The sequence below is a fragment of the Asterias amurensis genome, chromosome 1 (genome assembly GCF_032118995.1).
Source record: "Asterias amurensis chromosome 1, ASM3211899v1".
Taxonomy (NCBI): domain Eukaryota; kingdom Metazoa; phylum Echinodermata; class Asteroidea; order Forcipulatida; family Asteriidae; genus Asterias; species Asterias amurensis.
Genome location: NC_092648.1, coordinates 18,614,930 through 18,630,000, shown reverse-complemented (window position 1 = coordinate 18,630,000; position 15,071 = coordinate 18,614,930). Strand labels below are relative to the sequence as shown.

At 37.7% G+C, this 15,071-nt stretch overlaps 1 protein-coding gene across 2 annotated transcripts in view; it reads left to right on the top strand.

The window, feature by feature from the left end:
- The window catches only part of LOC139948696 (fasciculation and elongation protein zeta-2-like), a 56,497-nt gene that overhangs the window by 31,966 nt on the left and 9,460 nt on the right, over positions 1-15,071 (top strand). For both annotated transcript variants that reach the window (XM_071946957.1, XM_071946965.1), the window contains exons 5-7: positions 4,320-4,564; positions 7,001-7,076; positions 14,307-14,372. In XM_071946957.1, the coding sequence (XP_071803058.1) occupies positions 4,320-4,564; positions 7,001-7,076; positions 14,307-14,372 (387 nt within the window). The remainder of the gene's footprint in view (positions 1-4,319; positions 4,565-7,000; positions 7,077-14,306; positions 14,373-15,071) is intronic.

Below are 15,071 nucleotides of genomic sequence, written 5' to 3'. Positions count from 1 at the left end.
GTCTGACTCTCTTCACATCTTACTTGTTTGTTTCACGCATACATGTATTTTGAAACGTCTGTTCACGTAAAAGTAGTTTAGAAAGTCTGTATTTTTACGTTAAAGTAGATAACCATACCAACAAATCATGCTTTTGCACATGTGTATATTTCTTAGAACTACAGCAGACAATGTTCTAATCGTTTTTCAAACAGTTCCCCAAAAGAAGAAAATATTATGGTTTGTAACACATTCCTGGTAAACAAGTGTGTTTTTTCATTGCTTAGCAAACTTTTATGTTTTAGCTAGTATGTCAGAGAAATTGCTTAGCTTGGTTATGTAATTTAAAAACTAGAGGTAGAAGGGAACCGATAAAATAAAAAAATTCATATCAATGATAAGGTGTTACAACTCTCTAAAGTCAATAAAGTTCAGTTAAATTTTTGAATCTTTTTCCGTCCTAAAGTTAGGCAGTAACAAAAGATTGGACAGCTCAATAATAAAAAACGAGTTACATATTTACAGTTATTATTAGCACAACTTTATAACCGCAACAAAAACAGAAGAATGCAAAGCACAATACAGCTGTATTGGAATGGGCCCCTGGATGTGCAGCTAGCGTAATGTGATTTATGCTGACTCATAAAATACTGAGTCAGTGGCTGAAATACTCTTGACTCTTATGACTAGGGAACATTAAAGATACGGTGTAGTACATACTGGTTAGGAGATGTTTTCGCACATGCGCACACAGGGGCCAGACTACAATCCTGGCTGTATGTTATTGGGCCCTCTGCAACCTGTTCAATGTTGGCTCTCATTGCCTGATTGCGTGGTCTGCGCTCCAGCTGGAGTTAACAACATTATTAGCGGTAGTGCAGGGGGTTATGTTTATTGTCAAGTTGCCTGAACATTTGAGCTGCACGTTTGGGTCGTTCTAAATTTGGGCCGAAAATGGCATCATCCGACCAAAGAAAACTGGTCCCTCCATGTTGCAAATCTCTCAGTACACAACTGTGGGATTGGTATTCCGGGTTCTGTTCCCAAACTAGTGTATTCGGCAGTTGCACATGTCTGATATGGGGAATTGCACCCAATCGGGAAAAACTAATTTTAATTTTTTATTTACTACTTAAGATCAAGTTCACAAAACTGTACCATCTGTAATTGTCTGGTAATTCAGGGATTTTGGCTCATCATTTATTCATAATGTCATTTCATGTTTAACAGACACACTTCAAATTGTAGGTTGTAGTAGTTTTATTAAAATGAGAAACCTGATAGTATGGCACATTCTTTAATTAGATTTTGGTGGGAATACAAAATATGTCGGTTGACAAAAAAAATGCTCTTTGACTTTTAGGAAATGCCAAGGCCAATTTTGCTACCTTTTAAGATTTTAGTTAGAGGTTAGAATGTTCACATTATATGTTTCTTTTGAAAAATAATGTATTGGAGATGACAAATTTGCTATTTGAAGAAAGACAAATTCTGCAAATATATGATGGATTTTTTTTTTTATAATTAAAAAAACTTGCTGTCAAAACACACACGTCTATTGGACATTTGATTACACTCTCTACTTTTATCTTTCCTTTTTAACTCTTAATTTACTGGGTAACAATGCTTGTACATAAATCTGGTAAACAATTTGAGGTAAATTATTTTTGTCTTCCTTTTTATCCATCTCAGTTGACCGTATAATTGGCTTTCTAAAGGCAAATTCACAAAACAATTTGGCAAATTGATAGTTCATGTGAATTTTTCTGCAAGACAAACAAAATCTCAATGGATGTGTTGAATGTTTCCGAGTTCTTCTTGGTATGTGTAATCAATGAAATGTCATCTTTGTCTACAAATGGAACATTTTCATCAACAATTTTTTCAAAGTAATGTAGCAAACTAAATACTAGGATAGGAAGAATCTATAAATAAATAGTAAACTTGCGGGACAACCATGTGTTAATTTCTTTTTTGAGGGAGTATTGCCTCTGAGAAGAGCCGGTGTGGTCTTGGCGTTTCAAACAGTATACTCTGCTCATCTTCAGGAGAAACTCGCGCAAGTTTACTATTTATTTATAGTTTCTTCCTATTTATCCACCCCATGCAAAGCCTCAAACAGTGCTTAAATACTACAAGATAACGAAAGAGGCACTCAATGTTAAAAAGATTGTGATCTTTTCGTAAGAGTCTTAGTCCTTCCAAAATCCAGTCTTTCCTTCTTACGTTGTTTTGTTATCATGTACGTCAGCGTTCTGATTGATTGTCCCTTGGGATGCGTCTCTCCTCCTGAAGAATCCCTCATTGTGGGTCATCCCACGTTATATTTGCCCGCAGAATGAGTTCCCTTCTCCAGAACAGACTCTGCGTTATCAAAATCTTTGGTTACACGTCTTGAGCAGTATCTGTTTCGTGTTGTATTGAACTTGGCACTGCATTTGTCAGCCCTAGCTACCTCGTATCTTTAACCAAAGGTTTTAAAGTGAAAGGGTTAAAGTGTGGGAAACATTTTGTATCGTCAAGCTATTTTTTACTTGAAAAACATCCTGTGATTGAATAAATGATAAAAATGTGTAATGGGGGAATTAGGTAATGTAATGTGGTAAGAGGGTTTCAAAAGTTGCTGGACATTAAAAACAGGGTGTCCAAATTGTTCACTTACAATACATTTACACGTAAACGACAGATAAAAAAGAGTGTCCAATCTTGGTAACAGTCATCCGTGAGAAATACGATCTCTATTCTTGCTCAGCAAAGCAAAAAGCATACAAATCTAAAATACATATGAAAGGTTAAAAGGGTCAACTTAATGCCTTGACTTTTTTTTGAAAGATTAAACAGTTAAGAATTGATTTGCCCTCACAGAACAACTTGACAAAACAAGATAGTGAAAAGTTGGTTTCAATCCAGCCTTCTCTTTTTTGACAGTAAGGTTATATACCCATGTCAAACAAGTGAAAAAATTTTTGTTTTGTTTTTTTAATTCAAGATGGCTGTCATTTTTATGTATTTTTCAACATAAAATGTACCATAGGTGAACTTTAAGACTCTGATATCTGAGCAGCCAAAGTTGTGAGCATTTCATGTACAGACAATATGCAAATTATAACACCCTTTATAATGACATTTCCACAGACTCTATCATGAGTGCTTGGAGCAGTTTGTTTCCCTCATGGACATAGAGTTGTCCTTCCGAGCAAAAAATGTTAATTCTGCTTCAGTTGGGCAAAGCTATGAGTGTGATGGTTTAATGTACGAGCCCCTAGGGTGTGGAAAGAACATTTCTCAATTGTTGAGGGAATCTGTTTTTTTGTGTGAATTATTCACGTTGGTCTGCTCTTTGACATTATCTTATTAAAGCCATTGGACCCTTTCGGTAAACAGTATTGTCCAAGGCCCACACTTCGTGTATCACAACTTCTATATCAAATAACAAACCTGTGGAAATCTAGGCTCAATCGGACATCGGAGTCGGGAGAAAATAACGGGAAAACTTACTCCTGTTTTCGCGCGTTTCGCCGTGTCATGACATGTGTTTATAACAAATCCGTAATTCTCGTTAACGAGAATTTATATTGTTTTACCGTTTTCTCAAAAAGTAAAGCATTTCATGTACTAATATTTCAAGAGAAGTCTTTCACCATTACCTTCTGTAAACCCTGTAAATTATTTGTAAATCTGTGAACTTTTTTTTTTTTTCTGTACCGAAAGGGTCCAATGGCTTTAAGCAGTGATGAATTGGTAGTAGGTAGCATTTATGTTCCATTTTGGTATGAAAATTTATCTGTATATTATATGAAACTAGTAGGGAGGTTGTCGAAGCTTTCGATCCAAACAGGAGCTTCGTCAGAGGCATAAACAAGTATACTAACAAAAATATATCCGTTTATAGCAAAAAGAGGAGAGAAGAATAATGGGAAGGCATCCGTAACAAACAGCACGCGGTTGTTCGCAGTGTGGTACTTAAACTCTTTCATGATTTCTTTTCAACTTGTATTCCTATGTACCTAAAATTTATATTAAAACACCGAATATAATGCCCAATGCTCGAAGGTCTCTGAGCACTGTACAGAAGCTTAAAACAAAAATTGTGCACAATTCACACACACACAAATTACAAGAAATCCCAAAACGGGGAACATTTCATAAACAATCACATCAATTAAGGTGTGAAAAACAGATTTTTTTTACACCTTTGAAAACTTCTGGTTATTAACCCAGTTGGAAGTCTTAATGGAGAAACCATTTGATCCAAGGTGGACATTCCTCCCCATATAAAACTCCCATCCAAACCTTGTTTACATCCCCAGTTCTATTTCTTTCTCTCTATCTTCTTTCAGAGCTGAAGTGCATGTCGCTGTCCGAACTTAATGAACTCCTTGAGGACCTAGAGGCAACCGTCAAGGACTACTCAGAGGCCTTGGTCACGGAGTTGGCCCTACGCGAAGACCTCTACTTCGAGAAAGAGACAAAGAATCAATTCATTTCAGCGTTGGTGGCCGTGCAGAATAAGGTCAAAGGGTTCAAGAAGCAGCCGCAGACGGCCAATAAGAAGAAGGGAAAGAACAGCGTGGAGCCAGGAATGGTAAGAGAACCTGTCTGATTGGTTGATATTCTGTGTATTAGGGGAACTAGTGTCGAACGGACTTTGGAGTGGTGAGAATGAAAGTGATGGCGAGTGGACTTGAGCCGAGTAACTGTTTGCGCAGGTTGCTCAGAAGAAGCTGAGAGATTACCGCCAGAGTTTGGGAATTATTGACACCTTGAATACTTGAGCTTAAGATTCATTGCCAATGAAATGTTAAGCGTCCAAATCAAAAACAAAGCGATAATCATTTCTATTGGTTTGTAGACTGGATTTATAAGGAAAATTCAAGACTTGACATATTGAACATAGTTCTTTGTTCTGGGCTTATTTGCTCATCATACATGTATGAATTAAAATAGCTTTCATGCATTGTGGAACTATTGAATGCATGTGGGTGTGTTGGTGCAGGATATTATCAAAAAGTGAAATCTGAACTATTCCGTTTACACAATGCGAAGCCAAATGAATTGGAAAAGCCTGTTTTTACCAAGTGATTAAATTCTGCAATATGTAATCTATGAACAAAATGCTTTCAATATTTGTTTTTATGTAACACACATAAATATTTGCAGATTGAATTTTTTTCACAATAAACACAAAATAGACGCAGAAATTTGTCCTCCTCAAACCCTTCTAAATAATTTGGACGACTTCTTGTAGACACCAACCTTGTCCAGCATGCCATGACACGACCTCGTTTCTCAAAATAAATAACTTGTTACCAATATCAATACTTAAAGGTTTCTAAATTGTAACAAATTGTCAACTGCTCCTCAAACCCTTCTAAATAATTTGGACGACTTCTTGTCCAGCATGCCATGACACGACCTCGTTTCTCAAAATAAATAACAAACTGTCAACTGCAGGTAAAATTATTCCTGTAGAATCAGCCATTTTTATTTGTTAATATTATCAATGTATTCCTACGCTATTTTTTTATATATTTTTTATTTTCACTGAAAATGAAATCCTACGCTATTTTTGTTAGTTGTTTGTGTTCACTGGATTCCTTTGATAAATAACAGCAGTAAGATTCATCAACAGTACAGTGAGTGACTGTTCTTGGTTCCAATTTGGGCCTCGTCCGTTAAATGAGACTAACGTAAGCTGACAGCTGCTCTGATCTTGTTTTCTGGCAGTGGTGCCTTTTCAATCAGTAGACCAAATACCAGGGTTAAACCTTCTTCATTCTTCAACATGAAGCAAAGTTTTGTGCGTCACAATTGTGAAAACAGCGCATACTGATTGTTTGCGTTCCAAATTGCTTGCATAACAACAAAAATCGCTTCACATTTCATTTTTCGCTTAGAATTTAAAAAGGTTTTGTTTTTCCCAAATTGCTGAAAATTTCCAACCAGGTGGCCTGTAAATATGCTTTCTCATAAAATAAGGTTTAAACCTGTTTGGAGTAGGGGAATTCACAAACAGCATGACCTGATTTCCTACTTGAAAGAAAATATGAAATGTAGAGATAACAACGAATATGTGTAATTTTTTATCAAGTTGCCTTCCATTTAGTTGTGGTGTTCCTTGTTTACTTTATTAACTATTCTGACTCTCAAAGGAGACCAGACTATTCCTATTCCAGCCTCATTTTGGTTAAATTGGTTTTAATGAGGTTAAAATGCACTGGCTGCTCCATGAAAATGTTTTTTACACAAGGATTTGTTTTGTAAAAACAAAATGGCATAAAACATTACTTGGAAGTACTTAATATTCAAGACCAAATACACATTCGATGCCCATGAAATATTGCATTTAGATTGTTGGCTTCATACCACCTTCGGAATTTATAACAAAGCTTTTTTTTGGGGGTGGCCCGAGTCCATGTCCTTCACTGGATATTTTTACAAGAATGTAAATTTCCTTTTAGTCAAATTGTGTAGATTCTGTCTGTGTGTTCTAAAACATATGACTCTAAAAAAATATATCCTTTAAAAAGGGCACTTATTTGCCTGGATTTGCTGCTTGACAAATTGACAGCTGAAGAGTCTCTTTTCATTGTGTGAATTTTAAATTGCTAGTTTAAATATTTGCATCAAGAATCTGAGATACGTGTATTTGTTTTAATATTACACTTGTTTATGTGAGCATTATTGTTTAAAGAAAAGCTGGGGGTGAGTAATTGTCGGGCTCTGAAAAGGTTGCTGTAGAGTATGTTGGCGTCGTGGATTACATGTATGCATTGATGTTGCAGTAAGTGCTTGTGTCGGAGTTGGGGTGATATTTTAATATGTTGAGATTTCCTTCATGCCAGGAGTCAACCTAAGAGGTATCAATCATTTAGTTTGAAATGTTTGTTAGTTTGTTTCTGTCATCATAAAACAATTTAAGCTGGACTACTTTAAGCAGTCAATTTTTTTTGTATTTTATATATAAGTAACAAATTAAACTAACAGAGTTCATTTGTGTGTTTTTGATTACTCGTTTCAGTACCTTACCACCAGAATACCGTACCACAAAGGATCTGGGACTCCTGACTGCAACATGTTGCAAAAAGTCACCAAAAGTAAGTTATGTCTACATTGTACATGTGTCTAAGTGTTTACATACAAAGTGTGAACCTAAGAACAAAGTTCACATAAAGTAGGGACTTGGGAGTTGGAAACACTATGTGGACTAAAGGCCCAAGCCCACTGCAGCGATAACTATAACGATCACGACGCAAAGAGAACGCATTCCATTGGTTGAATGAGCGTGTGCGTATTCTGCGTTGAGCAGTTCAACCAATAGAATGCGTTCTCTTTGCGTCGTGATCGCTGCAGTGTGACTCGGCCTTTACACATGTCCACACAGTGTTTGTTTACAGTGTTGAGGAATATATCTTTTTTTATAAGTGTGTAGCTTTGAGTGTATATGTGCATCTACTTAGGGCCTATGGTTTTACCATGGACGGTTTACCAACTCAACTTTAACGTCTTGCACCAAGACTAGGCCCAGTGTTGTTAGAATGCAGAGTTATACAACAAGCCTTCTCTAAGGCTATGTACAAATATCTCGTCGTAATGGTATACTTGTACGTGTGTTGGGCCTATGGTTTTACCATGGAGGGTTTACCAACTCAACTTAACGTCTTGCACCAAGATGAGGCGCAGTGTTGTTAGATTGCAGAGTTATACAACAAGCCTTCTCTACGGCTCTGTACAAATATCTCGTCGTAATGGTATACATGTACGTGTGTTGCTGGTAACCTTCGCTCATCATATTTGTAATTAAGAATCTGTGCAAGTGCCCTTGTGCTGTGTGATACATTATGCACAAGAGTTCCTGTGACATTTGTGATTTAATTGACATTCTATGAGACTGTGGAGCAGACATGAAATCATTCAAAGCTGAGCAGCAAAAGTGAAGTTTTTCTATGTTATCTAGTCGGCGCCGTGATACTACCATTTTGTCCTTATTGGTGAGGGATTACCGATACACTCATGTTGAGGCTGATACGCCAACAAAAAAGGGGGAAAGAAGCTGGTTTTTTTGGGGGGGGGAACAAAAAATATGAGAAAACCATATACAGTGTTCCAGATTGGGGCTTTGAATCCAAGATAAACACCAAGTAGAAAACATTCCAAAGACCTTGTTTCAATTTCGCATGCTTTGGCCAAACAACCAAACATTTCGGTCCAGAATGCACCTCAGTTTTGAAAAATCCTGGGAAGAACTCTAGTGAGGGAGGGAGGGAGGGACTGTCATATGGATGAAACATTCCACATCAAACCAATAGAGAATATATCCATAGGGTCTTACATGAAAGCCAAATGAAAAACTGACCAGATAAACAATCAAACTTAGTATTTGAAATCACTTCATTTATAAGTGACCCCAAAAGTAGTGAAAGTGATTTCAGGTCACGCACTGCCTTGTTGCTTTGTGTGTACTCTGACTTGAAATCACGGGCAGTTAAAAACTGTATTATTGACCCGTTCCATGCTACTCAGGCGATTGCTCTGTCCACAAAAACCATAGTGCATAAATTGCTTGCAGGTCTTATGCTTTTATTATTTGCACAGCAATTTCTACCTCTCCCTTTCCTTGCCAAGATTAGAAAAACAAAATGGCTAGCAAGTGATGTTGTCATAGTTTGAAAGGAAAAAATTATGGTGGGCTCTGTTTGTCTCTCAGAGGAAAAAAAGACCAAAACAGATACATGTTCCTTTTTTGATGATTAGTTTATAAAGTGTACTCTACAGCGCAATCAGTGACGCCCTCTGTTGGCACACAATTCAGTGTTAATTTTGGTACCAACTTGGTCCTCGGAAGTTTGAATATGCGCAAAACTTGCACCGTCTATTGTCTTGTGCAAATTCTTTTTATCTCACTTATATTGCTTTTACATGCAAGATTTGTTGAGAAATCATTGTAATAATTTTTGTTATGCTTATGTAATGAATTGTTTTGGTCATTAACTACTATACTTTTCGGTCAGTTTGCTCAAATCATCTTCAGCAGAAAAGCCTCACAGATCAGAGTTTCCGTTGTTGTTTGGCTGTACATCTTAATTCAACTCTACACTGAACAACCCTTGCTCTTTGATCAGACATTATCATATCTCATTCTCACTCATCTACCCCACTTTATCTTGCCTGTAGGTATACACACATTAGTACGTGATCCGCTAATCCGTAGAACTCTAGCCAGGGTCTTGGCCTAATTTATTACCGTTACATACATGTCCATATTTAGGTCATATTCAGCCCATACGTTTATCTTCAAGATGCTGTAGGCCCTATGGTGGATCTTTTTTCTTTTTTGACTTGATGTTTTCTGTAACACAGTTGTACTTTGTCCTGATTCTAACTGGAGATTAATACCTCTGTCTGCTTGTTTTCAGACACATATGTTCATGTGTAATGTACTTGTACATTGAATGTAATTTTTAAGTGCCCAGCCGTGGATTTCACTAAGAGTTTAGACTAGACTCATCTCGAGTTAGGACGAGGTACTCTTCCTTAATTAGGACTAGCCTTACCTAATTCTTCGTGAAATCGACCCCAGAACATTTCAGTAGCTTCAAAACAGCAGTTGGATAAACCACCACATTTCATTCAAAAAGTAATAATAAAGAAATAAATTTAGACTTTTAATCGCAGTTAGTACAGAGCTTTATTTCAAAGAGCTGCTTGAACACCAAAAGCAGCTAAGCACAAAACAATTTTGCTTAAGGTCACCAGCTAAACTGCCATTCCACATCATGTGTCACCTTCGATTGGTATCCTGCTTAGTTTTGCTGAGAAGATGTTCAGCAAACTCATCTGCAGAAGAAGCTCAATAATATTGTGCTCATGGTGCCTTTTTCAAAGGGCCATCAAGGCCAACACAGGGGCAACAAAGGCCTCCTATGCCTGCTGAACATTTGTTGAGGATATTCATATATTAATTGTCTGTAGGGGTGCATGAACTGCACTTTAAATCGATGCACTGAGTGATTCCATCAGCTGTGGCTGAGATGCAGGGTTTAAGTGCATCAATGTATTATACAGTAAATGTTGATACCGTCATCCTCATGCAGACTTGACAGTCACAAAAAACTGCCTTTGAAATGTTTTCCTCCCTGACCAAGCCAGGACTTGCTCATAAATCAAGAGGCGTGTAGGCATGTTGTAAATGTATTATACAAACATGTAATAGGCTGGGCTGTTACCCGCCGACTACATTCAACATTCTGAATATTTTCAATGATGTTTCCATGATACTGATATCAACAATTTAAACTGTGTGTATCCCACCATAAATTGCAGAAAGGGACTAACAGAAATGTGGGATTTTTTTGAAAATGAGTATTCATATATTTTTTCGTTTTCTCATGAAACTCAACAGTGCTTCTGGTAACTAGAGCAAAAGATTTAAAAATTTGATTTTAAAAGCATTTGATGCAAAAAAATATTTTTTTAAGGCATTACGAGGAAATGTTTTATTGAGTATATATACAGATCACTACACTGTGGTTCACATATTTTCAAAACCTTTCACAAAAACCATAATACGAAATTCAAATAAAAGCTCTCCTAAAGGCTTTGGGCACATTTAAAAATATGAAAGACAATTTTGCCTGACCTTTTTTTCCTGTAAACAAAAAGCTGTATATGATCTTGGTAGTTTATGAGCTGTCATATTCATTACAGTGTGGAATATGATAGTCGACGTGACACCATATTGTTAAGTTGATATCCCCTACTAAGCTGGTTACCCCTAAGGCCAGATTTACATCATCTGGATCATTTACGTGGATAGTGACTGGTATCCTGTAGTCTGGCTTACGTCATGATTGTTCATTAGACTGGCAACTGCTTAGAGTCATTTACTTCACCTCTGATCACACTTAGGGCCTTTACTCGGAACTTAGGGCCTCGCTCCTCGATCGGGAAACACAAACACCTGACAGACAAACACAAAGCTTGCTTGATGGTGTTTGTCCCATTTTGATGAATTCTTAAACATGCAAAAAACAGTTAATGGTCTGCGTTTCGACCCTAGCAGATTCTTTCTCGAAGGCTAAAATTCTTAAACATTATGAAATGGCGAAGTAGCTTTACTTTTTTTGTCAAGTTGCAGTTTTTTTCTTTCAGTTGCAAACACAAACATCATTGATTCAGATCAAATGTGAAAAGCATTTCACAAAATAGTATGCTGTTGAAAACACAAACAAACAACACAAAACATGTTGAGTATTTTCCAAAGTGGTTTTACTCATTTTTTCAAAATCTTTACGCTGGGAGCACAAACATCATTGATTCAGATAAAAAGTAAACAAATATTTAACAAATATTTAGTATGATGATGATTTTTCTTACTACACATAAAAACACAAATGAACAACGCAGAACATGGTTTTTGTTTGTGAAATATATTTATTTCTGGTAATCAAATTTATTTAAGGTTTGTAATCTGATGATGAATAAGGTATACCGGTAAAAACAAGGTTGTATACGAATTAGGGGCTACAGCTTTGGCTACAACTGTTACTAAGGATGTTGCTACCTTAATGTATGAAGACGCGGCAATCCAGCCATAGCCGTCAATTTGAAAACGGCTTTAAAGAATGTCCTTGGTTCTTCTCAAAACTCTCCTCACAAAGTGCTACTCAAAACAATTGTCAATCTTCATCTGTTTGGATTGGGTTTTTTTTCCTTTCTCATCAGACGCTTTCAATTTCATCACTTCTGCTACATTGTCCAAGGAGAGATTTGTTCAGCTAAGTTTGAACAAATGCTGTATTGCGATACTGTTCCGCGATGCAGTACGTTTGGATTTGATTACCTTGTGCATATTTTATAAATCACATTCTATCGTCTACTTCTACTTGAAAGGCAGAACTTGATACTCACGAGGGTCCTACATATCGCTCAGTTGATGTATCAGTTCACCAAGCAATACCTTGCCTGCTACTCAAATGTTTTTCCCACTTTCTTATTTCCTACGACCCCTACGACCCCTTCTAAATACTAAGTCTGCAAAAAAATATCCGTTCGCTTGCTACTCAAATGTTTTTCCCACTTTCTTATTTCCTATTTGAAAGTTGAAACTTCTACGACCCTTTCTAAATACTAAGTCTGCAAAAAAATATCCGTTCGCTCGTTCTTATAATAAAAAATTTAATTCCAAAGCGTGTTCAAACCCATGAGTAGGTTCTTGGATAAGTTATTGAGATAACGAGATTTATTAGACTTGATCATTAGTCCTTTGACGGTGTGGAGTGAATAACCCTAAACTCCCGTGGCAATCTATGGCCCATGTCCGATGAATCCGACGATGATAGGCGAATATCTTATCTAGCATAATGTCTCTTCATCATACCGCCCTTATTTTAAACCATAGAGCTACCTCCATGGTTAAATGACTCGGGGCATGCATATTTCTTTAGTTTGGTGTTTTGATATTAAAGATTCATACGCAGTAAGCATTTTTTAGGCGCTCGGTGAAAAAAATCAATTACAATAGCATCGGTCACGTTTGTTCCTTGATTCGTCTGTAATGACGGGTTCATGTCATGAGGCGTTTACTGAACAAACAAATCACAGTTCAAGCATCGGAGATTTAATTCATAAAAACATGGTTCCTCTAGAGGGGTCTCTTGGGAAATATTCATGTAGTCTTGATTCAAGGCATTTATGATTGATTTCCTTGTTGCTAATAGGTGGCGCTCTTTACTCTGGAATCAAATATAGTTGCAATAACAATTCCATCTAAAAATGGAACTTTCTGAGCACAGAAAAATTTTGCATAGCAGAAACTGTTTACCAGCCAAAATTTCATAGAGTTCACACTGTTGCCACAGGTTCCCTACTCATTGTTTTGCTAAGCAAAGAAATTTGCTATCAGTCAATCCGCTTAACAGCTTTATGAGATTGGGGCAAGGGCCTAGTTTCATAAAGCCTTTAAGCACAACAAAATTGCTAGGCACAGAAATCTCTTGCTTAGCAAAAAAAGGGTTACCAGCCAGAATACCAATACACCTTCCGTTTCTCCGACTGGTCCCCCACTCCTTTCTTGCTTAGCAAAGATCAGTTTTATAAAATTGGCCCAAGGTTTGAACTGGCGGCTGTGGCTGTCCCTAAGGGTGTTGCTATGGGCCTCCTATGCTTCACCATATGTCAACCAAGCAATCAAGCCATAGCCGCAGCTGCAGGCTGCAGCTGATCATTCAAACATGGCCACACTTTTGAAAGTTCAGCCCTCGATATAACCCATGGCACCCACAGCAATTGCTGTGTTGCCCTGTGCTTTTGCTGTGGTGCCCCTTTGCAAAGTTCCAATGCAAATTTAAATTTTCCTCTGAGAAGTGCCCCTTATGAGAGGACTATTGCTGGCCCCCTTCAAGAACGACATTCAAGACCTGAAAGTTAGCATGTTTGACTTTCCGCTGTTGTGGATAACATTATGATAATGAACTGACTTTGCACAGCTGTTTAATGTGGCCTGCTTCTCAATGATGCACAATCTTCACATTTTGTTTGCCTCAGTCGCCGCGATCGGAAAAAACCTGATATTTAATCCAATAACATATTGAATTAAGACTACTGTTTATGCAAACCTGAGTTATTCACCAATGGTTTAACCTGATTTTGGGTCAGGTATTTGGGTCTGCATCTAATCCGAGATGGCTTGGGGCAGACACAGACAAAAAAGTGTTAATTATGTGAATAAAAAATGAAGGGTACACCCTTGGTGTTGGTTTTGTTCCTATGTGAGAGAAGACTGGTCTATGTGTATGCACACGTGGAATCTTGAGGATGAACGTTACACAGCGCACTGTATACAGATTTATGCATCTATTAATAATTCGTCTGAGAACAGTTGCCTCTAGCATTCCCACACCCCCCCCCCCCCCCCTTTGAAGTGCAGGTTCATGAAATACATAGAATGGTAAATCACTGATTAATTGTATAATGGGTTATATCCGAAACCCCATTACGTTGTAACATGATACAGTTATCGGGAGGTGGCTAGACTCCTTACTTTTGGTAAATCAAGAGAAATTACATTAAAGCAGGGAAATTTTTGAGTGATTTTTAATAGAGAATGAATCAATTAAATGTATTGCCCAGATTATGAAGCACTAGATTATAAAGCACCTCGACCTTCCCCTCGACCTTTCTTCATCATTTGGATGGCTTTCCTTGCTACCAAATCCGAGTCCAACCCCTGATTTACAATTTTGTAATTCAATTAATCTCTGTGAATAATTACATCCGTGAGATCATCTACTAAATTCTTCTTGAATTGTTGTCTCCTGTCTCTGCAGTTCTGAGAGCAATCAACGACGATAGCAAAGATGTACCCGACCTACTGACCAACTACATCCTGAAAGGTATGCAACGAGGGGGGAAATATTGATTTCATGTAGGGTGGGGGTCAGGGCACGGTGTACGTTCCCCAGGGGAGGAGAGTTGTGACGCAATGGCTGAGCTCTTCCCCTGCGGAAAGGGGGCAAAAGAAGTATAACAAGCTTGAAAGATGATATCTGTTTTGAGAAGCAAATGCCGGATTACGACTTGGATGGGGTTTAAGTTACAGTGCGGCCATGTTGGAATTACTGGGTTTAACGTTGTTTATTAGTTGATGGCAGTAAACATTGATGGGTTTGATTATATAGTCAACTTTTTCATGGGGACGATTTAAAGCTTCGTAGGAGGTAAGGAGATATGGACTGGCAAAATACAGTCAATAGTGGAGGTCTTTGCACCCGGAGGGTCAGTGAGGGACCAAAAGAGGGTCCTATTTCATGAGACCTTTGCAGGCTCAAGTGGGGTTAAAAGTGCACAGTGACTGAATTATGTCAGTCCTAAAATTGACTGATAAGAAGCATACATAAGCAGTGTGCTGTTCAATTTCAAATCATGAGAGGGCAATGTAACCAGTCAACAATTTTGTGTCAATTGCATGGTTCGATCTCATGGTTCGAGAACTGTTTCCGCCAAGTCATGCGCGGGCGATGTCTTGACTCTAGCTAGTTCACTGTGGCGCAAATTTCATGCACTAGTCTATATGTTTCCAGGTGACCGTGTTT